Source organism: Anguilla anguilla, chromosome 1, assembly GCF_013347855.1.
Source record: "Anguilla anguilla isolate fAngAng1 chromosome 1, fAngAng1.pri, whole genome shotgun sequence".
Lineage (NCBI taxonomy): Eukaryota > Metazoa > Chordata > Actinopteri > Anguilliformes > Anguillidae > Anguilla > Anguilla anguilla.
In genome coordinates this window covers 79,199,214-79,224,197 of record NC_049201.1, presented here as the reverse complement: position 1 = coordinate 79,224,197, position 24,984 = coordinate 79,199,214, and the positions used below count along the sequence as shown (strand labels likewise).

At 44.0% G+C, this 24,984-nt stretch overlaps 2 protein-coding genes across 4 annotated transcripts in view; one reads left to right on the top strand and one right to left on the bottom strand.

Annotated features, from left to right (window-relative positions):
- Nucleotides 1-24,984, bottom strand: part of LOC118234221 (ornithine decarboxylase-like) — a 54,149-nt gene that overhangs the window by 13,990 nt on the left and 15,175 nt on the right. Inside the window, exons 1-2 of one of the 2 annotated variants that reach the window (XM_035430649.1) lie at nt 4,413-4,743; nt 1,131-1,282 (exon numbers count right to left, since the gene is read on the bottom strand). In XM_035430649.1, coding sequence (XP_035286540.1) covers nt 1,131-1,136 — 6 coding nt within the window. In that variant the 5' untranslated portion in view covers nt 1,137-1,282; nt 4,413-4,743. Of the gene's footprint in view, nt 1-1,130; nt 1,283-4,412; nt 4,744-24,984 lie in introns of those variants that run through there. The other variant, XM_035430629.1, reaches the window with a different exon arrangement.
- On the top strand, nt 7,572-14,777 carry LOC118234247 (CD276 antigen-like). Of its 2 annotated transcripts, none has more exons than XM_035430659.1 (5): nt 7,572-7,680; nt 10,022-10,387; nt 12,829-13,110; nt 13,552-13,724; nt 13,952-14,777. In XM_035430659.1, exons 1-5 carry the CDS (start codon nt 7,638-7,640, stop codon nt 13,988-13,990), a joined length of 903 nt encoding a protein of 300 aa, XP_035286550.1. In that variant the 5' UTR covers nt 7,572-7,637; the 3' UTR covers nt 13,991-14,777. The 2 variants fall into 2 exon arrangements, with proteins under 2 accessions (XP_035286550.1, XP_035286557.1); XM_035430666.1 differs by having other exon boundaries at nt 13,552-13,772.

Here is a 24,984-nt window from a genome sequence, read left to right as displayed (position 1 = left end):
CGACAGCTGGTATCTGACAAATTCAAAACCTTCGTGGAAGAAATGGGATCCAGCACATTAAGTCAGCACCATATCACCCATCTACCAATGAGTCAGCTGAAAGGTTCGTACAGACCCTGAAGCTAGGTCTAAAATCTTCCCAGAGTAATGGTTCCTGGAACAGATCACAGTGCGTTCCTGCTGTTTTCAACAGTATGTTCAGGGAACCACTAGAACAGTCTAATGTTTGTTTTTAAAGAAATGGGACATTCAAGGTAAAGGGTTTGTATTTCCATTTGCATTAAGTTTGTCCCTCAAGGCTTGTGGTTGGGCATTACGCACATTAGGTGTGTTGTGGTAGTTCAAACTCCGTTCCTCAGTAAAATGATGAAGTGTTCTCTCTCCTCTTGTGTGTTCATTCTTAGTTGTAGTTCCTTCAAAATAGTAAGTATATAACAGAAAGTCATAAATTAACTTTCAAATTCACATCATTTCACTTCCAGAGCAGGCTATGTGTACACAGTAAAATGTCCAATGTTCATTCAAGTCCTAATAGAGTACATATGGGTACCATAGGAAGCAATACAATATGTGTTGATTTAATCCAGAAGTTTTTACATCCAACTTTGATAATCTTACAGGGACATACAGCAGTAAATCACATCACACAGATTATTGGGTATGTATTACCTGCCTGCCTGTTCTTGCTATGGTGTGAACAAACACCAGAAGATCCTGTGGCTCTTCACCACCTGGGCTGCAGATACTTGATTTAAACCAGGGGCATCAAGCTTATGTCCTTCTGCAGTAGTTCCCAACCTCAGTCCCGCAGGACCCCTGTGTAGGATAGGTTTTCATTCCAACCACATTTTCGATCCCAAAATGTTTAACAAGCTGTTTGTTTTTCCTAATTAGGTGCTATTCATGGCAAGATTAATTGTTTACACTTTTAAGCCACACCATGTCAGAAATATCTATGTATGCTTGCTGTCTGCTGGTTTCAGGTATTCACTTCAAGAGACTGAATGGCAAAAGAGTCCACACACATTGTTTAAAAGACCTAAACTGACTGCTTAATAAAACCTCTGAACCTCTGAAAACACTGCAGCTTTGGAGGAACATTTGAGATTTCACTGCACACACTCACTCACCGACATGGACGACTCGTTGATCCTCTGCTCAACAACATCACAGGCGTAAAACCCCTCCTCCAGGAAAGAGAAGTCACATTCCTCTGGAGTGTAAGAGTTTATGGTCTCGCAGGTTCTTTTACTTCTATTTAAGAAACTGGTTTCAAAACTACCTGCAGAGACAAAGGAGAAATGCTGAAAATAAAACTTCTGCGCTTAACCTAATGTACTTCAAAGTTTTATCAATGAAGGAACAACTTCTTTGACTAAAGACGGCACAAATAAATTATCTGCCAGCCAATTGTGTGGAGCTATGTAAATGAAAATTGAAATCAGGAATTAACAGGTGAATGATCATGCAAACTTTGTACAGGTACAGAGCAGCCAGGCCAGTTCACCGGTGGAATTGAAACTTTTCAGATAAGACTATAGGGCTGGGCCTGCTGAGATGTATTTATTCTGCTATATCAAAACTAAGCAATCTGTTAGCCAATAAAAGACTCTTTTTACAATTATATACATTTAGATTCCTTGACATACACACACACAATACAGTAGCCAAAAAATGCTTCCAGAAAAAAAAAATGTACTTGCATATAGCAAAAACAGACTCTCCAACCATTTGTTTGAGTCACATGCAACGATGGGCTCTGCAACAGTCTGCCCACCAACAGGATATGAGGTACAGGAAGTCTGAACTGAATGAGAATGCGGATGGACTCTCAAGACTCCCATTGCCTGTGGCATGCCCTGAACCAGCAGAAGCTGAGATTTTCTATTTCAAAGAAGTGGCGGCTGCTCCAGTGACCTCCTCAGTGCATGTGAAGAAACACATACACCTTGAGCCTGTCATGTCAGAGGTTATGGACAACATCACTTCTAGAAGGGGAGAAGTGGTTAAACAGAGTTTGAAGCCATATCCGATGAGGAGGAAGAGCTCACAGTTCAGTCCTGGTTTTGTTTTTCCTTGGGTGTTATAGAGTAATTATTCCACCACCTCTGAGAGAATGTGGTCGATGAGCTCCAGTCTGGGCATTTGTGGTGCGGTGCGAATGAAAGAGATTGCACATAACTACTTCTGGTGGCCAGGATTGGATGCAGCTATTGAAGAAAAACCCAAAGCTTCTTCAGTCTTTCCAGAAGCTGAGAAATGTTCCACAGCTGGAGCTGGCTGGAAGAACCATGGCAGAGAGTCCACATAGACTTCACCGGGCCATTTGAAGACCACATGTTCTTAGTTGTTGATGCTCACAGTAAATGGCCTGAGGTAGCCATCATGAAAAATACTTAATCAGAGATTACCATCAAGGAGCTATCTTCAGCCAATTTGGACTACCACAACGTTTCGTCAGCACCATATCACCCATCTACCAATGAGTCAGCTGAAAGGTTCGCAGAGACCCTGAAACTAGGTTTAAAATCTTCACAGAGTAATGGTTCCTGGAACAGATCACAGTGCGTTCCTGCTGTTTTAAACAGTATGTTCAGGGAACCACTAGAATAGTCTAATGGTTGTATTAAAAAAATTAAAAAAAAAATTTTTTTGTATTTACATTTGCATTAAGTTTGTCCCTCAAGCCTTGTGGTTGGGCATTATGCACATTAGGTGTGTTGTGGAAGTTCAAACTCTGTTCCTCAGGAAAATGATGAAGTGTTCTCTCGTCAACAGAGTTTGTCAGTAGGCAAATCGGCGCTGCTGGAGTGCATTAGGCAAATGGCGCTTCCTTGAAGCCAATGCAATTACAGACGTGGCGAACGGGGAGAGGTGGATTCATTCATACGTAACATACGTGTTACGAAGTAGTACTTGCGCAAAGGATACGCTCGTGTTTCCTTGCTCGAGCATCCTTCGGGAGCTTCTTAGCCCGCTTGCTCCTCGCTCCTTCAGGGAGCATTAGACGGATTGGGATTAACCCTGTAAAGCCTGACATATCAAATAATAGCCAGAAAATTCTAATTTTTTGAAATTGAAGAGTTTATTGGATCCTTTGACAAAATCAAAAATCAAAAATTCAAAAACTAATTTTCATATATAATATTTTTTACGTATCATATTTGATTCGCCAGGCATTTAAGGAAATTTATTGATTTTCAGTTTTTTTTTTTTAACAAAAACATACATTTTTCATTGCATTTGGATCCTTTGGAACATTTCAATTGGTTTTGTTCTTTTTTTTTCTAACACGAACCATTTACAACCTTTTTATTTCGCATTATGGTAGGCAACAAAACAGTTTCTGTCCTTGTTCAGGCAAAGATGGACTTTACATTTCCCACAGTAGACATGCGAGAAGTGATTGCCTGTGCAATTCCCATGTTGGGAAATGATCAATGCCATCCTTTCTCACATCAGCAGGTACACTAGCAGTTGGCCTTTTGCGGGGGGGTGCTGCTTCTGGTACTGGAGAGGATAGTGGTCTGCCACACTTGATTATGTCCTTTCCTGCGCTTGTGAGAGAAGTGCCAACAGAAGCCTGAAACCTTCGCAGGGCCATGGGTTTCTTCTGGGGCTCCAGTTTCTTCTGGTCTCTTCTGTAGAGGTTCCATGCATTGATGACTGCCACTGTGACAGTGTGCCACCAAATGTACAAATACCATCTTCGGGATTTGAAGCTGAACTTGTAAAGTGCAGACAGCATATCAAGGTTTTCCTGGTTTACTCTAAAATCCAGTGACCCTCTTCCCCTTTTCTTGAAATCTTTTTCATCCATCATGTTGCATTCTTTTAGGCCTGCCCTGTTCATTCGTACTGTGCCTATGTAGTAGATTCCTCTTTCTTTCAGGTGTTCCACCAGTGGAACTGATGTAAAATAGTTGTCAGCAAAAACCTTGTGATTTTTTCCTGCTGGAAGGGTTGATGTCATGATGTCATTTTCAGGACAACATCTCCAGTAACACCAACATCAGATTTCTCTTTGTCTGGGTTTTCTGCACCTTGACAAACATCAAAATCATAAAGAAAGCCACTGCCGGTTGGATATAAAAAATACATCTAAATATCTCAATTTCCACTCCAAATATATCTTCATTTCAATCTTTAATTAGTTAAATTAAATAATCAAAATAGTGTATTTTACATTGTGGTAGGCATAATGCATACTGCATCATGAAATGCAATACAATGACGATTGAGGAATTTACAGATAAATTACCTTATATACCTGCTGTATCATATTTAATACACACATTTTCAACACGATTTTACTATAAAATAATGTACAAAATATTAAGCAATTATAAGTTTCTTCAGTACAGTGAATATTCATATTGAAATATTAGTAACAAAATAAATGTTATTCTTACCGTAACTTTTTCAAAATTAGAAAAGATTTCCCAGCAAAACACACGCCGCTCCCTACATGGAGTTAGCCATTTTGGGTATTACAACTGAAAGACCCCCTACTACCTGCAGTGCACAGATAATCCACCAGAGGGCAGAATACATGTATTAGGTTGTCTACAACAGGTTTTTCAGGAAAGTATTGAGTATGTTGATGACCTAGAAGTCTCAAAAACTCATGTATCATATGTGATACAAATGAGATGGTGGACCTCAATTGACTTCCAGGCCAGGCAAAGAGGAGACAACACTCAAAGAAATATTTAGGCCTAATTTTTTTTATTGATTTCTGCATTTTAGATGCATATAAAATTTCCATCCATTTAGATTAAGCAATTTTAATATAAGCCAAACTATAAACCTCATGTGATGCATATTTATAAAGCAAAAATGAATTAAACCAATAACAAGGTTTGTGCATTATAAATTAATTCAATGTGTTTTAAATACATAAATAATATTTATGCAATTATTATGAAGAATCCATATGTGAAAAATTTCCATAGATTTAAACGAATTACATAAATTTGTTTCAGAATTAGCCGTATATATACATTCTAATATTTTTTAAACGATTGAATCTAGTTTGTTTGAGAATTGGCAGATTTATATTCATGGTAATACACTTGCATAAATAACTTTTCAAAATATGTTTGTGCTTGCTTAAATTCCAATAAATGTCTTGAATCATTGTTCTGGGTGAAAGATGAATATATCTAGCGATTTGAATGAGCCCCAGACATCGATTTCATCGAAGGATCCGTGCCATGGCGTGTAATTTGCAGCAAATCAAATCAACAAGACTAGGTGAGACGTCTCCAAATACAATTGACAGTCAAATAAAATCGCAGCAGAGATCCAAGGAATTCTAACCAGCCAGCACGCGTTTAAAGCTGGGCACCCACCGCACGCGTATCGACCGCGAACGCGTAGCGTAGTTGAAGTACTGTTATTACAACGGCAGCGGGCGACGTCCTCTACACCAGATGCGAACGCGTCGCGAACCGGCTGCGAAGCTTGTGCGACACAAGCGAACTGAAGCGTGGTTTTTCGTAGCTTCTGTTCTATTTTTTCGGCTTGTCGCGCGTCACGATGACCTGTTTATACACAGAAATATGCTCTAAAATGCTAGGTATATATGCTCTGATTTATATTTCATCCTTATATTAGGCTACTGGGGGTGTGTCCATAGTTCCCTCCCAGATATTTTATAAGCAGCTAAAAAAATACAAGCCTTTTCGTTTTTGTATTGTCCTTGCAGAAAAAAAATAAAATAAAAACTTAGTTTCGCTATCTTATTTTGCAAATATATTTGAAAATACACCACAGAAAGACGTAGCCTATTTGATGATGTAGAAGCGAATGCACCGAGCAGCGGTTTGTTAGCTCGGAACCAACCACTGCTCAGCCTATTTGACTTCTCCAATGTCTTCGTTCGCCGTGCTTTCAAAAAGGGCTTGTTAATAAAAATCAGATAATCCACAGATCTTTAAAAAATCAGATTATTTAGTGGGCTTGCCGATGAAAATGCACCTATTTTATAAATGAAGTTGTAAGCAAGCCTTTATTGCACTTGTACTTCAAAGCTTCCGGTGTTCATGGCGTTGTGGTGTTCATATCCCTTCAAGATTAAACTGTTACACTATCTTTTTGATGATTAGCTGATTTTACTAAATCTGATCCTATAAATGTTTTGACGTGAATGACAAGACGACACGGGAATTCCCAATGGTTGATTACGGATTATTTATTATGATCATTACATATTCTTCATTAAATTGGCACGCTTGTTAACCAAGCAAATAAATTAATACAGTTTGAGATTTATTATTATGCAGGCTACGTTGCGATTTAATCTTATGGTAATTCTTGAAAGCGTTTACTTTCTCACGTATTTACATGAGTTAACGAAATATTACCAAATTAACAAACTGAAAAAGGTCTCTCGCCAAGTATTCACTTAACCCATAATCAACATACGTGAACAAACGTGAAATACAGGATGTAATCCCACTGCAGACTGCGAGAGCTACTAGGAATATAGAGCTTTAAGCAAGCCTTTGCGCGACACAAACGGAACCAGTGTAGACACGCTACGCGCCGCGCTGCTTCGCCGCGCTGCTCACGCTACGCGTGCGGTGGGTGCCCGGCGTAAGCGTTAGATGGTAGTGTGATAGTTTTTGTGAAGCATGCAACAGTGATGACGTGAGAGTTGGAACATTGCCAAAACGTGGTGGACGGTTGAAAATTATTTTCATGTTGTCCCATCCCCATACAAGAAAACATACGAGTACAGAGTATAGAAATGCAGAGTTAATTATTACACATTTAGGTACTGTACCGCATTGTGTGACAGTATTTTTGCATAATTTTTTTAATCTGATAGCAATGTTTCATCTTAAACCTTCACAAGGGGCTCATTTATATGCTTTATAATGGACAAAAAGCATTTTATTCAATTTTGGAGAGATTTTGGATATGTTTCTGGACACCTAGCTATTTTAGACCACTGTACTGACTGAAAGCTTGTAATTCCCATTTGAAAACTATGCAACTGTGATTTTCTTGAGTCAAAACAGTTGATTTGTAGTGAAATACGTGAATATGTTGTGATTTACAGCAATGCATAATTTAGACATTTTGGATATATTTGGAGACGCTGGGTACACTGCTTACTTTTTGCTTCATACATCTATAGTAGTTCTACATATCCACCCTTAGATTTTATGAACTTGTGGTCAAGAAGTTTTTGATCTAGCACACGTATAGTTTAACCTCCTGTATATATGCAGTCTCTCAGTATTTCTCACTTAAAAAGTGCAAATTTATTTTTGATTTTTTTCAAAACAATTGCATTTGTGGCACTTTATTTCTTCCAAAATTATGAATATAAACTAATCTGCGTTAGTATTGTAAGTTGTACAAATGTCTTGCTTCATTTAAGCCATTTTTCAAGTCTCTGTGGTGTTCACATCTGGAGTTATAAAGCTTTAAATCGGGTACCCCTTAAATGGGCAAGGATTGGCACGATTTGGCTTGTGCGCTAAGGGGTTAATGTGACGAGAAGTGCTATATCAATTTAATGTATAACACGCCCCCCACACACACACACACACACACAAATTTGGTTAACAGCCTCGAGCCGTTGGATCCGACGTCCATGAGCTATTTCTTCGTGCTCGTTCAACATGTTTCTCCTGGCAACCGTGTGTTTTGTACTTCGTTTTACAGGTAAGTTTCCTTCTTGAAATTTCCCATGGCAAGCCTAATTAACGGAACGTGAACAAATGTTTTTTTTGAGACGTAGCCTACATTCAAATACAAGGCTAACTAATGAAACGTACTGAAACTTGCCCAAGTAAAGTTACCGAGATAGCGACAGCTGTAGGCTAGCTGTAGACTGTTTGTCGGTTTCTTTGTTACCTGTGGTATGATAGCTAAATTTCGTTTTATATTGGGAATGCGAATAATTTCAGCGCGTGAATGACTTAATCAAGGGAACGATTTAAGTCATTTCGGGGGCATTATTTTAAAATTCTAGTGAACGGACTGCTAATTCGAGGGAAATATTTATCAAGCGTCCCCCCTGGACAGTCCCCCATCCACAGAAATCGGAATAGCGTTCGAATAGCTGTATGATGTTTGTACATGCCTGTAACATTCACAAGTGAATTAAGAGTTCATTAACTTGCGCATCTTGCGTATCAGACAGAACATCATGTATTTCAACCAATAATAGTTCCCGCCCCCCCCCCCCCCCCCCCCCCCCGAAAGCGATAACTTCTGTCCTTCGAATCCACCTGCCGTCATTGAATCCTGCTTTTTACACACTGAGGGGGAAAATGGCCAGGCGGAAAAAAAGGCAATCCGCTTTAAGGCTGTCGTTTTAGGACTTGGATTTCTCTGTGACTGTTGTGTGGGAGTAAGAGGTGTCAGTGTGATGAATAACCATAATTTACGGTTTCTTTCCTGCATAGAAAAACTCGTCATTGCATACAGTGTGGCTCATTTTTTTACTCTCGGTGCGTGAAAGTAGTTTTGTGCTCGCGCAGTGAATATCTGCGCGCGCGCGGCTGCTTGTTTTACTCGCGGCGTTGGAATTTACACGGGTGAAAGTGGTTATGTGCTCGCGCATTGGCATTAAATTGACGCCATACTTTTCATGGCAGGAAATATCCAGTAAATGAAATCCGTTCAGCAGCTCGTGATATGTTACTATCTGAGCACCCTTTCACTAAATCGCTTCATAGTTGAATTTGAGTCTCGTGATTTAGGTTTTAAGCCTGTTGAATGAAAAGAGTCTTACACACACTCCCACTGGCCCTTTCTGGATCAGGAGTTTGCACAACTGCAAGGTATTTATGCAGTCACATCCACTTGTGAAAATTCGTGTCTCAACCAGGCGTGCCAGTAAGATACACCAGGGTTCCTGCATTCATGCCTTAAACTTTTCATCGTTACGTCACCCCAGCGCTCTCCCTGCCTCCTCTGTGATTTGGTGCGAGCGCAGACGAACACGTGCACCCTCTCTCTCTTTAGCGATGCGTGATGACAGCCCGGTGCACTGCACTGGCTCAGTTTATGGATGCGCCGCATTCAGAAACAGTGTGGAGGGGTGGTGTAGGCTAGAGCGCCATCTGCAGGCGTTTAGCTGGCCTGCCTCCGCAGCTGTAGGCTAATTGCAGTGAATTACGCACGTGCAGCTGGAGTAACGCTTTATCTGGTTTGCCTGCGGCGAGACCGCGGCGCCAGAACGAGAGACGCACACGGGACAGACGTGGCGTTTAAGCCCCTCCCCTACCGGGTGTGTTGTGCTGTTTGTGTACCAGAGTGTATGCAGACCTGCCAAAACCTTAGGAAAACATTTTGAGTACCATAATAGTCAGTGTAACGCTTAGTTCACATGCTTTCACACCACTTCACTTTGCACGCACACACAAGCCTTGATGTAGTTTAAATACCGAATAAATGTACGGTATTGTTTTGTATTAATTGGTTGTTTTCCGTAATTAAATTACAATAATATATATATATATATTTTTTTTTTTTGCGTAGTTTCAGCTGGCATTTCGTACCTGCGTATTTTGACCAAGAATTGCGTGGTTGGTACACAAAATGCGTGCAGGTTGGCAGGTCTGTGTATGTAACCAGCGCACAGTAAAACCCGTGTGTGTCCCGGACCTGCGGATTGTGTGGTTTGTGGGGAGAAGGACTGCAGAACTTCTTACACTCAGTGTTTCCATAACTTAGTACAGTACAGTATGGTCATACAAACCCCTGAATCCTTAAATGCAGTGTGTGCACTCAGATTAAGGGGCCACCCTCGGGGAGTGCGTGGTGTGTGATGCGACTCAGACATCCTGCCAAACCCTAACCCCCCCCCCCCCCCAACAGTGGCGCTGTAGCTGGTGGTGCACGGCTCTGTGGGGGCCAGTCTGGACTGCCACGGATTTGGTGCCAGACCGCGAGGCAGACCCCTGCAGCTAGAACCACGTCGTTACAGGTTAAGCCAGCCAGCTACCCCCTTTTCCAAATGTGTTGTTTTTTTTATTTATTTTTTAAACGCTTGCAGGGTCGTCTCTCGCTGCCTTTGAGGTGAGCGTCCCGCAGCAGAGGGTGCTGGCGGTGCGAGGCCGGCCGGTGGTTTTGGGGTGCAGCTACGCACCCAGCCTCGGCAACAGCCTTGAGGACCTGGTGGTGACGTGGCAGACAGCGGAGGACAACCTGGTCCTGCACAGCTTCTATTTCGGGCGAGACCAGCTGGACAAGCAGAATGCCCGCTACCAGAACCGCACCTCGATGTTCCGTCCCCTGCTCGGCGCCGGAAACGCCTCTCTGAGGCTGGACCGGGTCGGCCCGCAGGACTCCGGGCGCTACCTCTGCTCCGTCGACAGCCTGCTGGGAAATGGCAAAGCGGAGGTGCAGCTGGAGTACGCGGGTGAGACAACTTCCTGTCCCAGAACAGCAGACAGGAAGTGATGTAAGCAGCGCCAGCAGTAGGGCGGTGCTAAAAATACAAATTTACGCCAAGATACATATATCTTAACTTTGCTGTTAATCGGGGATGTCCAGTCTTGTCTGAAGAGGTATGACGTGGGTGCAGGTTTTTGTTTTTAGCCCAGAATCCCCCCCCCCCCCCTCCATCGGCATATGTAAAATATTGCAAAGGACCCAGCCAGGTACAGCCAGGTGCAGCCAAGTAGAGATGAGCACAGCCAGGTGCAGCCAAGTAGAAATGAGCACAGCCAGGTGTAGCCAAGTAGAGATGAGCACAGCCAGGTGTAGCCAATTAGAGATGAGCACAGCCAGGTGTAGCCAATTAGAGATGAGCACAGCCAGGTGTAGCCAAGTAGAGATGAGCACAGCCAGGTGTAGCCAATTAGAGATGAGCACAACCAGGTACAGCCAGGTGTAGCCAAGTAGAGATGAGAACAACCAGGTACAGCCAGGTGTAGCCAATTAGAGATGAGCACAGCCAGGTGTAGCCAATTAGAGATGAGCACAGCCAGGTGTAGCCAAGTAGAGATGAGCACAGCCAGGTGTAGCCAATTAGAGATGAGCACAACCAGGTACAGCCAGATGCAGCCAAGTAGAGATGAGCACAACCAGGTACAGCCAGGTGTAGCCAAGTAGAGATGAGAACAACCACGTACAGCCAGATGCAGCCAAGGAGAGATGAGCACAACCAGGTACAGCCAGGTGCAGCCAAGTAGAGATGAGCACAACCAGGTACAGCCAGGTGCAGCCAAGTAGAGATGAGCACAGCCAGGTGCAGCCGAGCACAACCAGGTACAGCTAGGTGCAGCCATGCACAGACAGACATATCTGGCAAAGTGGAAAGTATTCTGTGAATTTTCATCGAAATTTAGTCAACAGACTTCTCCCAGTATTGCAACAACAGTTTAATTACCCTCAGACGCCCTCTATGACTCACTGCAACATATCACTGCATTAAATGCACATGACCCCCCCCCCCCCCCTAGTAAATCTCACTAACTTCTAGAGCCCGACCGATGCCAGATAAAGATTATTTTTTTATTTTTTATATTTTTAAAAATCAGTTTTACAGTTTCAAACATGTATGAATATTTTATGAATATTATTATTGTTATTGTGGTTGTTATTAATTTGTTATTATTATTTCTTAGTATATATTCTCAGTAAATGAATTATATTTTCTTATTTTATTCCTACATGATCTCAAAGAGTAAGACTTTATCTAGCGAGCTTTCCCGTCCATAAGAATTCGGTGGTGAAAAAAACTACAATGCGCTCTGACGCGTGACTAGATGACACACACTCACTTGCATTAACGCATTAGCTGTTGACATAGCCTCATTATTTCTTATTATTTATTCTCAGTAAGTTAAATGAATAATATTTTCTTATTTTATTCCTACTACATGATCTCAAAGAGTAAGACTTTATCTAGCGGAGCTAATGAGTGACTCAAGTGTAACGTTAGATGAAACTAAATTGACTGGATGAAATACGTAACGTGAGGCTTGTCCATAAGAATTCGGTGGTGAAAAAAACTACAATGCGCTTTCGTGCAGGTTACCCGCGCTAAGTGTTGATTCACTTCTGCAACAGCAATCCTTCTCACGTTATCGCGACAAAGCTAGATAACATGGCTTAAAATGATCCACGTTAGAAGTGTTTTATCGGCGTTTTTACTGTCTGGTTAGCTTGCTACGATGAGGCGTGACTAGATGTCACACTCGCTTACAATAACGCGCTGGCTATTGACACAACATCATATAGTAGCTAATATCATTATCTCAGATAAAAAAACAAATGTGTGATGCATTCAATCACCATTTTATTTTGACTGGTTATTTATTTGAGAATACAGTGATGTCCTCTGGAAATGTCCTCACTGCCACTTCATAAATGCTTGCTAGCCAGCTAGCTTGCTAAAGTGAACCAAATATTTTAGCTAGCTCGCTCGCTTGATAATGAGGATTGATAAACATAGTGGTCGTATAAACGCATTTAATTAAAAACGTTCACTAAATATACATACCTTTATTGCGGCAATCGAATCTGTGCAGAAAAGTCTTGCAGTGAAGAATATTGGATGAGGCACGAGTGACAAACGTCTTATTACAGAAGTAGCGCGTCAGCTGCTGCAGTTCACACTTGTATTAGAGCTTCCTCTACTGGATAATTCTAGTAAATAGCAACGTTCGAACAGACAAGTACAGATACATAATCAAAGTTTTTTTGTTTATTATACTTATTTAAAAATCGGGACACATCGGCTGCATAACTGCCAATCCCGATGTCGTCAAAAAAGTCAAATAATGGCCGATATATCGGCCAAACCGATATATCGGTCTACTAACTTCAGGTGCGTTCCCCCCCTCCCCCGGGCAGCGTTCTACACCGAGCCCAGGCTCAACATCCAGGTCCACCCCAGCAACATCAGCCTGCAGTATCAGAGCGAGGGGTACCCCGCGCCCCAGGTCCAGTGGGCCGACTCCACAGGCCGCAACCTGACTGCCCGTGAGGAGCTGTCCGGGCCCGGGGAGGACGGGCTCCTGTCCCTCAGGACCAGCGTGACGCTGAAGGACCCCGGTCCCGGAGTCAACCTGAGCTTCACCCTGAGGAACGCCGCCCTGGGACAGGTGCTGGAGAGGTCCGTCTGCCTCAGTCTGGGTAAAAAACCTGTTCCCATTTAAAATCTTGCCCGTCCATCCGTTATCTAACTGGCTTATATCTGGCCAGGGTCTCGGGTGGGGGTGGGGGTGGGGGTGGGGGTGGGGGTGGGGTAGGGGGGTCTGGAGCCTATCCCAGCATGCACTGGGCGAGAGGCAGGACTACACCCTGGTCAGGTTGCCAGTCCATCGCAGGGCACACACACCATTCACTCACACACTCATACTCATGGGCAATTTAGAGCCTCTAATTAGACTTATCTGAATGCCTTTATACTGTGGGAGGAAAACCAGAGGGTTTTAAGTTTTTTCATCTCTTTTATGTTTTTTCCTGTTATATTTATGTGTTGACTTTTATTGAGTTTTTGTTATCGCTTGATTTAAAATGTAATTTACATACATTTGTAATTTTGTTTTTTTCGCGGTCTCGGTTCGAACCTAGACCGTGCCGGGCATTGCACAGACTGCGCCAGAGTGACCATCCCACTCATTTGCTTTCTCTGCCTGCTGCTGCTGCTGCTGCTGCTGTGTCTGGGACTGGCGGCCTTCGCATACTTCCGACACAAGAGGAACGGAGACGGTCGACCAGAGACAAGCTGCGCAAAAAGGCTGGCGGTAAAACGTCCCACTGGTGCCAGTTAAGAGCAACGGTGACCCCAGGGGGTGGGAGCTAAATACATTAAATTAATATTTTTTATACTCGTCTAGTAATTTATGTACACGTCATGCCCGTTATGCGTCTGATTTTAATGTTACCCTGACCTTATTGTGCTCATTTATGCTCTGCATCACATATTTAAAGTTAGATTGACTGAACTTTGTCGTAGTCCTTCACTGTCCAGATCACAGCACAGGTGTCAGACTCCAGTCTGATTGGCTAAGGGATCCGCACACCTTCTCCTCAAGGCCTTGATTGGCAGCCGATTGAAAGGAACCCACAAAAACCTGCTGACACTGCACACCCCTGTGGGATTCAGCTCGACACCCCCTGGTCCTATGGTATTGTTCCATCGACTGATTATACTGTATGTGTTTCATTGTTTCTCTGGCAGCTACATACACACCCCTGTTGATAATCTATTGTTAAATTTTTGTGGCCAAAGCTATGCGACTACAGCAGTTGGAACAATGCAACTGACAGACTGAAGCGCTGCTATTGTTCTTGGATTCCTTGAAGACACCTCCCTGTAACAATTGCCTTTCCATTTGCCTTTCTCAGTTAAAAAAAAAATGCTATACAAGTAAGTCTGAATTCAATTAATCCATCGGTTGTTTTTGTTCCGGTCCTAAATCGGTCTGTTTTAACTGTTTATAAAGCAATAATAAAGCATAGCCCTAATAGCTGGGATGTGGCAGTCCAAACACCACCTCTTCCTCTGCACACTGGTAATGTCACATATTTAGGAGTCAACATTTCCCCTAGGCTGTCAGAGTTAGTTAATCTCAACTTCAACCCACTTTTCAAAACAGTAGAGGACAACCTTCAGCGCTGGATGAATCTACCACTATCCCTCATAGGCAGAATTGCCACAATCAAAATGAACATACTACCGATGATAAACTACCTATTCTCAATGATCCCCAGCAAGCCCCCACCCTCCTGGTTCAAATCCCTAGACTCCATCATCACAAAATTCTACTGGAAAAACAAAACACCTAGAATCAAACTAGCCACTTTACAAAAATCCAAAACTAAGGGAGGTCTGGAAGCACCAAATTTTCTCCATTACATAATTGCCCACCAACTCCAATACATTCATAAATGGACCAATCCAAATCAATCCGACAACTCCTGGACAGACATGGAACAAACATTATGTAATGAAATCCATATATCAGACTTACCATTCATAAGTCGCTCCATTGCACACCATCCTTGTTTCAAAAACCCTACCATAGCTACAACTCTGACAGCCTGGTGGAAATTTCACCAAATAACTAACACCACATTCTCACCCACCAAACACACTTCCATCTGGAACAATCCTGATTTCTTAGTTAACAGAAAACCACTAAACTTCCCTTTCTAGATTAGTAAAAGGTATCACACACCTCAAACATATCTTCCATAATAACACTCTGGTCTCATTCTCTCATTTGGTCCAGAAGTACGGCATTGGGCAGAATCACTTTTTAGAAATCTTCTATTCAGACCAAAATCAACATTAAATCATCTAACTTAGATCTTCCCCCATTAACATCAGATCTGATCAACATCACTAACTAAAAAACTACTATCCAAAATCTACAAGACAATTTCCACATCTGCTTTAACAATATCCTTCCCTTCAAATAAATGGGAACAAGACCTACAGATCATCCCTGGTGCAGACTTCTGGACTCAAATCTGCAAAAACATCTTCTCTATACCCACCAACACAAACATACAACCCATACAATACAAGATTATTCATAGAGTACATTACACAGGGAAAAGTATGTTTAAAATGGGCTTTATAGATTCTGAAATTTGTCCGCACTGCACACAAAACACCACAGACGGCTATATGCATGCCACATGGGACTGCACACCAATCAAACAATTCTGGCGGGACATCACTGACAACCTCTCTCTTCTTTTAGGCTGCCACATCCCACTATCCCCTCCACTCTGCTTACTATGAGACACGTCCAACATCAACCTAAACAACACATCCAGTAGAATACTCCCCATAGCCCTAATCATCGCCAGGAAAACTATCCTCATGAACTGGAAATCAAGGAAAAAAATCAATATTGCACTTTGGAAAAATCTACTAATCGAATACTTATCAATGGAAAAATTATCTGCCTCCATTAAAAAACAAACCGCTGACTGTGACATAATCTGGAATCCATTCATTAATACCCTGCATTCTTAATTCCCGAACTGACTTCACTCATCACCCCTTTTTGACTGTCCACCATCCACAATAAACATGCTCACCGTCATTCACATACACATATCCGCCATTACACCTACACCACAATCCCTACCAAATTTAGAATCTGACATACACGTGCACACACACAGGCATCACACACCTACACCCAACAAACATACACACATTCAGACCCCTCCCAGCATTCTCTAATCTATCACTTCCCTCTTTTTTTTTTCTTTTTTTTTTTCTTGTTGTTTTGTTGTCCTCATGCACTCTCCCTATAACCTGCTTTTATCACTTCTTGTAACAATATCATTATTACTTATTATCAAGGTGAGGCGGTTTCCTATGAGCTCCCGTGGTTTTTTTCAGTTTTATCTGTTATCTATTCTATCCATTTTTGTTTTGCTATTTTATTATAACTTTACTATAATTTTATTTTATTTTATCAGCCTTCTTAGCCTTTTACATTTCACTTTTATCTTTTAATTTTCATGAACCTTTTATCGATATTGAAAATCAGACGGCGGTCGTAAAAACAATTACACCCTTTAAATCTTGGTCATCTTTTACTATATTTTTTAACCGCACAAAGAAGAATTTGCTTTTATCCAGCTACATGGACCTTGCTTCCGAACAGTCCAAGCAGATCTCCTCCCTTGGTTTAGCCGTGCAGGACACAGCTCTGTGGGACCCCCCCAGTTGTCCTCGGCCTTCATCCTGCTCGACACCAAACCACCGGTCGTCCTGGGCTGAGGTGGTGGTCCGCGATCCCAGGGGGGTTACAAATGGGATCGCCTTATCCCCTCGCCTAAACCTCTCCACCCGCTATGCGGCCCTATCTGAAGATGCTCCGATCTACCCAACTGACGCTCAGGTGCGCCCAGCTGATGTTCAAGTCCACCCAGTTGATGCCCCGGTCCAACCAGCTGTGGCTCTTGCGGCTCCGACCCGTCCCGATCTGGACTCCAGAAATAGCGCCTGCCGTCTCTGCAGCTTTCCCACCGCTGGTGGCTGGCAGTGTTCGGGTGGGTCACCGCTCCACTGTGTCGCCATTTCAACGGCCCCCATCCCGGGAAACGACCTCCGCCTCCCGGCGTAGGATCCCTAAAGGAGGCTGTGCTCAGACGCTCTGGAAGTCTCCCGTACCTTATGCCGGTAGGGAATCCTACTCTCAGGTCTGATGTTGCCGCCTCGCCACAACACTCGCCTGCCCGGTCACAGATTCCTTGTCCCCTTTTTCCCCCGACCACTCTAATAGTGGGGGATTCCATAATCAGAAACATCAGTTTCTTCAACGTAGCCAAGCACTGCTTCCCTGGAGCCACGGTCCCGGTCATCCTGGGAAAGCTCCCGGGGCTACTGCACTCACTCCCGTCCTCTATTAAACGAGTGATAGTGCATGTGGGAACAAACGATACAGCTCGTCAGGAGTCTGAGCTGACCAAGAAGGATTTTAGCAAACTTTTAAACTTATTAAACAGCTGTGGAAAGTCTGTTTTTATCTCCGGTCCCCTCCCTACGATGGCCCGTGGATCAGCGCGCTTCAGCCGAATCCTCAGCCTCAACACTTGGCTCCTCTCCGCTTGCAGAACGAACAATATAGGTTTTATTGACTATTTTAATTTGTTTTGGAACCGCTTCTCCTTTTATAGGTCCGACGGAGTCCACCCAAACAGGCAGGGTAGCCGAATGCTAGCGGCTAACTTGCAGCACGCTGTACAGTCCTCTCCACGTGACTGACTGTTTACCTCTCCTACACACACCCCCGAATTCCCCTCTTCTTCTCAGGTTTTACCCCAGGCCACTGTTTCCAGTACTAGCACCCCCTATCTGTTAGGAGTGCAATTTTTTCCTTCGTCCTCAGTGGCCTTTCCCTTTCCTTCTCCTCCGGTCTGTACCACTGGCTCTCCCTACTCTCCTATCCTTGAACTTAATGTTCAACAGTATATCTCTCCTCCCATCATTCCTACCCCAATCTCTGCTAGATATCTGACTCATTATCCAGTCCGTGCTGTTACTGTTTCCAATTTAATTACAATTCCCCTTCAGCCTCCTATCACCAGCTCTGTTCCCACTCTATTTAATCCAACTGCCTTCAAAAACAGAAAAGGATTAGGAATTATTCACTTAAATATAAGAAGTTTACTTCAGAAATTAGATGATGTAAATATACTAGTCATGCAGACTGACCTTGATATACTGGTTTTAAGTGAAACTTGGCTTAAAAATAGCATCAGTGACTCAGATGTAGCTCTAATGGGTTACAATTTATACAGTGTGGATAGAACTGGTAGGGGAGGAGGGGTGAGTATATATGTCAGAACAGGTTTCTCTGTAACAATCTTAAAAGCTGTCACAATTCCAAGAAATTTTGAATTCCTTGCACTGAAGGTTCAGCTGGGGCCTAACTCAGTAATTGTGGTTGGGGTCTATAGACCCCCATCTGCTGAGTTAGGCTACATTGATGCAATAGCGTATCTACTGTCTCATTATTCCGATGCTGAATTGATTGTTATGGGTGATTTTAATTTGAACTGGCTGAATGATACTTCCAATAATTTCAAGGAGGTTAGTGCTGGCCTTAACTTATTCCAACTAATAACAGAACCCACTAGGCAAAATCTGAAAGACAGTTCAAAATCTACCCTAATTGACCTTATTATTTCTAATAGGGTTGATAATATCAGTGCCTGGAGTGTCTTTGAGCTTGGAATCAGTGATCATTGCCCTGTTGGCTGCATTAGAAGTACTCGGCTAATGAAAACAAAATCTCACAAGGTTATAAGGAGAAATCTAAGACATTTTAATGAGCAAGCCTTTTTATCTGACGTTTCCCATAGTAATATACAATACACATCTGAGATTACTGATGTCGACTTGGCTCTGGATTTCTTCACAAAGACTCTTCTTTCTGTCATTGATAGACATGCTCCACTAAAAAAACTTAGGATTAAAGATAGAGTCACCCCCTGGTTTTCACCTGAGCTAGCAGCTTTACTCAAAGAAAGGAATAGAGCCTGGTCTCTTGCCAGACACTCCGGTGACCCTTCAGATTGGGCAGCTCTCAGGCAAATCAGGAATAGATGCACATCTTCGGTAAGAGTAGCCAAATCCAAATATTACCTAGATCTAATTACCTGCTCCTATGCTAACCCGGCTAAACTCTGGAAGGCAGTGAACTCCATCAAAAACAGACCCACTACTTCCCTACCTTCACACATTGCTTCTGGTGACTGTTTGATCTCTGATCATAATGAGGTTTGCCTAGCTTTCAACAAGCACTTTGCCGAGGCTGGGCATTTATTTGAAAATTAATATACAGCACCCCCTCTCCTTTTCACCATTTACATTAATAATATTGTTTCCTCACTAAATGATGGGGGTTTGATACCTTCTCTGGCTCTACTCGTTGTCCTCAATGAGGCGGGCAAGGCCGAAGTCGGCAATCTTGCAGATGAAGTCCTCAGACACCAGGATGTTGGCCACCCGCAGGTCCCGGTGGATGTAGTTCTTCTGCTCAATGAATGCCATGCCCTCGGCCACCTGTAGGGGGAGCAACAGAGGGGTTTACAATTAGGGAGAAGTACGGAGGGATGATAAGGGAGAGAAAGAAACAAAGAGGAAGTGTTGGTACATTAGAGAGAATGTGTGTGTATGTGAGATTCTCTCTGTGTGTGCATGTGTGTGTGCGTTCGTGTGTGTGTGTGTGTGCAAAAGAAATAGAGTGTGTGAGAAAGAGTGCATGCATGAAAGAGAGGGTTAGAGAGTGAGTGAGTGAGTGTCTGAGTGTGTATGAGCGAAGTTAAGAGTGCAAGAGAAAAATAAAGATGGAGAGAATGACACTGAAGGAAAGGGAAAGTGAGACGGAGAGAGAAATAGGGACACAGATGTTTGGGAGGGTCAGACCAGGCCTGGGAGTGCCTCATTTCCAGAGGTCAACCCCCCTGCCACCCCCGTCACCACCCCACACCCCCCCACCAGCCGCTCCACCCAGTGGTGCCTGATCCAGTTCCAGACTCTGGCTCCTGGATTTATGACTGATGTCAGACTGCTTTCCAACAGTCGCTGTCCAGCCAGGCCATTTCCAGCTCAAGAGGACACTTTTTGGGCATTGTTCTGCGGGACCTCTGCCTCTTATCTTGGACCGCGAGCTGAGCTGGGCGTCGCCAAGGCCTTCGGCCAAAAAATGTCAAAGTCTGAAGCTCAGGCAGTTTTTCGGGGGCATGGATTTAAAAAATATTTTGCAACGTTCTTTGTTTTCTCAGGGCAAATGCCCAGTATTATATAAAGTCACAAAGGCCTCCTTGAGCTCCACAGATTCAATCGTTTTCACAATTACAATTACTTCTGTTTGTCTTTAACAGTTTATATATATATATACACTTCCTGAAAATCGGATGCTGATTACTTTCTCCCCAGCTGCTAACAACCGACTTAAGTTATTTTGCACAAACAAAAGTTTTCTGGTGCGCTCCCAGGTATTGTATTCTAGTTATTTTATTATTTACTACGTTAGTTACTGTTGCTATAATCTGTGATCTTTTATTACACTTATTGTGTTTTAATTATGTTTGTAATCTCGGCTACGTTGAAAATGAGGGCCTGGCCCTCAATTGTACCTCCGAGAATTTAAATAAAGGTTCTGACTGATTTGTACTGTTGTTGCTGTTACTTTTGTTGCTATTATTGTTATTACTTTCATTACTATTTTGTTGTTATCAAGAGTTTTGGAGGACATGGCAGTGGTGGTTGTGGGTGCAGCAGGCGCGCGCGCCTGCCGGGCGTTCCCTCTCCCTCTCGCTCGCTCGCTCGGTGTCTTCCTCCCCCTTCCTCTCCCCCTCCCCCTCCGCGGTGTGGCCCCCGCCCCCTCCGGCGCACCCCGCTCGGGGCTGATTGTGACCCACACCCACACTCCCGTGACTCCCCACCTGACCTTTGGGGGACCCTGCTACACCCAGACTACCTCGTCACCCCACCCAACCTTAGGGGGACCCTGCCACACCCGGGCTCCCGTGACTCCCTGCCTGACCTTTGGGGGACCCGGCTACACCCAGGCCCCTGTGAAGGCCCGCCCGACCCTTGAGAAGCCAGGAATCATGCAGGCTCCAGTGACTCTAGGCTCCCAGTCTCCAGGGTCCCCCCCATAGCAACTTGAGAATACCCCAGGCAATGAAGCCTAAGCAGCTGGAGGTGGTGGAGTTGGAGGTGGGTTCGCGATCAGCTCCGGTGGTGTTGTGTTGGGGGGGCTGGCGGTTGTGCTGTGGGGTGGGGGGGGTGGGAGGTGAATAGCATTGATGACCACTATATATATATTTTTTTATTTTTATTTTTTTACTTTTTTTAAAAATTTATTTTATTTTATTTTATTTTTTTCTCTCTTTCTCTTCTTTGTTTGATTATTGGTTTTCTTTCCTCTTTTTCTGTTTTGTTCTGGTTTGATTAGGTCATTTTATTTTATGACTTACCTTTTATGTTACCTCCTCTGCCCTTTTGTTTTGTTTGTTTTTGCTTACTTAAATAAAAAAATAATAAAGCATAGAATATCACCTAATGTTGTGTTACACCTTTTAACCCACTTCATTTCCAGTCATTATCACAAGCTTTACACTTTTTTCTGATATTTATACTCAACAGACCTCATTTTTAAAAAGTAAAATAAGCAATTTCAGAGAATAGTCATAACAACAAAACGTGTTTCGAAATGAACATTCATTTTGTACACTCAGAAATAGAGGTACAGTGGAGGTATGGTTTTTTTTTTTCTCTTTAAGGATATAATTTCTCAAACTGTTACCCTGGAACGTGCAATAACGTTCTAATAAGCAGGAGACCTCAGTCTTATACAGAAAGGCTCAGTGTTGGTGCAGGCTTTTGTTCCAGCCAAGCAGTAACCGCACCTGATTCTACCAGTCAAACGTGCTCGGCAAAGACTGTTGTAGTCGATCAGTGGAATCAGGTGTGCACCTGCTCGGTTGAAACAATGCAGCTTGCAGCTGCACCAGCCCTTTCTGGATACGACTGAGGAACGTGGTCTATGTGAAGGAGAGCGCTCAGCGGAGAATCGAGCCCTTATCTTTTGTTGATAGCAGAGCTGGGGGAGCCTTGGGCGTATTCATTTGGACGGTTCCAAACAGCAGCTCCCCACTGGATGATAGTTTCCCACTTTCCAACCTCCCTCAGGTTCGGGATTTTTAGGGAGCGTACTCTTCAAGCATTGCAGCACAGTCCTTCGAGGTTGCATGTTTATGATGTCATTATTTCGAGGAGGCGAGGAGACCAAAAATTGGTACTAGGACAAAAATCCTGCTCCCCTAATGGCTGGTCCTGGCATTGCATGCTGGCCACATTTTTATGCCGTGTTTCCCTGGCTCTTGGCATGTAATTGTCTGCAGGGGCAGAGACCTTTGGAAGGGACCAGGGGCCCATCCACAGTAACTTCATGTATGTGTAAAGAGAAGGTGGTTTGTGAGAACAAATGACCTCAAACTTATCACTGGGCTGGCGGATAAAAGGGGGGGGGGGGGGGGTCTAAAAGCAAGCAAGCGAATCATATGAGCCTGTAGTTCTAACAGCCGAAAGACATCACCCAATTTCAGAACCATAAATTCCTGAGTTGCTTTACCACCTTGTTGGCCAATGAACAGGGCCACACCTCTGACCTCGTGAGATTTATGCAATTAGCAGATGCTCTTATCCAGTGTGCGTGTGTGTGTGTGTGTGCGTGTGTGAGTGAGTGTGTGTGTGCGTGTGTGAATAAAATAAAATCTCAGCGTTTTGTTTCATTCATGTCTGGATTTTCAACAATGATTCTATTATATCACTACAATGTGCGTCTTCATTTTCCCTGTGAATTTTCCCACAGTCCTCTGTGTAGATTTAGTTTCGTTTAATTATTTCTCATGTCAAACACCAGAAAGGTGACCAGCCCCTATGGCCTTTCGAGACACAATCAATCAGTGTGCACAGAAGAAGAAAAAAAAAACATAAAGAACACAAATCATCTTAAATGTAACATATACATGAGACCAAAATTCCAGGCATGAACTGATACATATAATGCTTTCATTCATAGTTGGAAGGTATTTCTCAGAAACTGAGCTTCCTGGAAATTTTGTTAACAAACAGGTATTGAAGCTTACATTCATGATGATTCACTCAGATGGGCACAAGTACATTTGCTATTTAAACAACGTGGACGCTGGACAGGAAAATGACAACTGCGTTGTCCGAAACTAGCAAAGACACTTGCGTTGCGCTTGGCACCACTTTGCACCGGGTGTAAGATGGAGCCCTTAGTGTGCACTGCGGGAGAAGGATGCACTCAGTCCCAGCACTGATTGGCTGCAGCATGCCCAGGCCAGGCACTGATAGGGCCAAACATACAGGTGACACGTGTCCTAGGACAGAAGCCCACACCGGAGGGTTAATTTATGCCAAGATGGTGTGGGTGCAAGTTGTTGTTTTAGCCCTGCACTACGACACCTGATTCTACCCATCAAGGTCTTCATTAGTTAATCAGCTGATTCAGGTTTCGTAGTGCTGGGCTAAAACAAAAACATGAATCGACGTTTTTTAATGAGACTGGACACCGTAGTTTTACCCGAACGCTGGCCGTCAGCCATTGGGGAGTAAAGCATCACTTCCCAGAAAATGTGGGATAAAAGTGAAAAGGTCATAATGGAAATTCTTCCGGTCTTCTCCCCGTTGATATGTAATATATATATATTTTTAAAAACACTCAATAAAGGTTCCTCAGAACTCTGCTTGAATCATAACCAGTCGCATGCCACATTATTACACAACGTTCGCACACGCCCAAAAGACTTGAATGCCTTCACAAACTCCCCAGAGCAACATTACCCAGATCTACTGGCAGCCCCGTGCATGACAGCAGTTCTGGCACGTGTCACTGCGCTGACATCCTTTGGAAATCCTATTACACAAAGCACAACCACCCTCGGACACGATTGCAAGACAAAGTTCTAAGGAAGGAGAGAAAGTTTCGTTGTTTTACATTGCGTCAGAAGGGAAGGGGACCAGACGGCTTTTATTCCAGCTTTTTTCTCAGCACGGGCCGTTGGATACCTCAGTTAATACGACGAACGGGAAACACACACAGGCCTTTTACGCAGTGCCCACCCACTAATGAGCAGAACTACGTCACCACACGTACACCGTAGATGGGTGCTCTTTTATATGTATTTCGCTTGTTTATTACTTATCCGCGAAACCAAAAAATAAGAAAAGAAAAAAATGGTAGAAAATGTACTAATTATAGCTCTATTCGTAACTTTAGTAGAGGCAGTGTCAGGGTTCTGACACCTGCCCTGCCTGTCTCCCAGCAGGGGCCTTCGCCGCCTGCCCTGCCTGTCTCCCAGCAGGGGCCTTCGCCGCCTGCCCTGCCTGTCTCCCAGCAGGGGCCTTCGCCGCCTGCCCTGCCTGTCTCCCAGCAGGGGCCTTCGCCGCCTGCCCTGCCTGTCTCCCAGCAGGGGCCTTCGCCGCCTGCCCTGCCTGTCGCCCAGCAGGGGCCTTCGCCGCCTGCTCGGCCCGCCGCTCCCCGGGAGCAGGCGCCTGCTTGGCCCCGCGCCCTGGAGAAGCCTCACGCTTCGCCCCACGCCCAGGAGAGGCCTCCTGCCTAGACGGGTTCCCTACGGCTGGGGTCCGCGTTCCTGTCTCCGGCCCAGCCGGGTTCCCTACAGCTGGGATCTGTGTTCCTGTCTCCTGCCCTGCCCTGTGCTCCTGCCCTGCCCTGTCCCCGCCCTCCAGTTCACCCCCTCCCAGGGTCGGCCTCCTGGGACGTCCCTTGGGGGGGGGGGTACTGTCAGGGTTCTGTGTCCTCCCCCCTTGTTATTCCTGGTTGGGCCGGCAGATGGCGGCACCCCTGCTTTGTGTCCAGTTAATTGTTTTATCGTTTCCCATTATTCCATTATTAGTTACTGATTGTCTCGTGTTCCCTTCCCTCTCTGTGGCCTGATTATTCATGGTGCCCTCCTGTGTCTCGTCTGCGT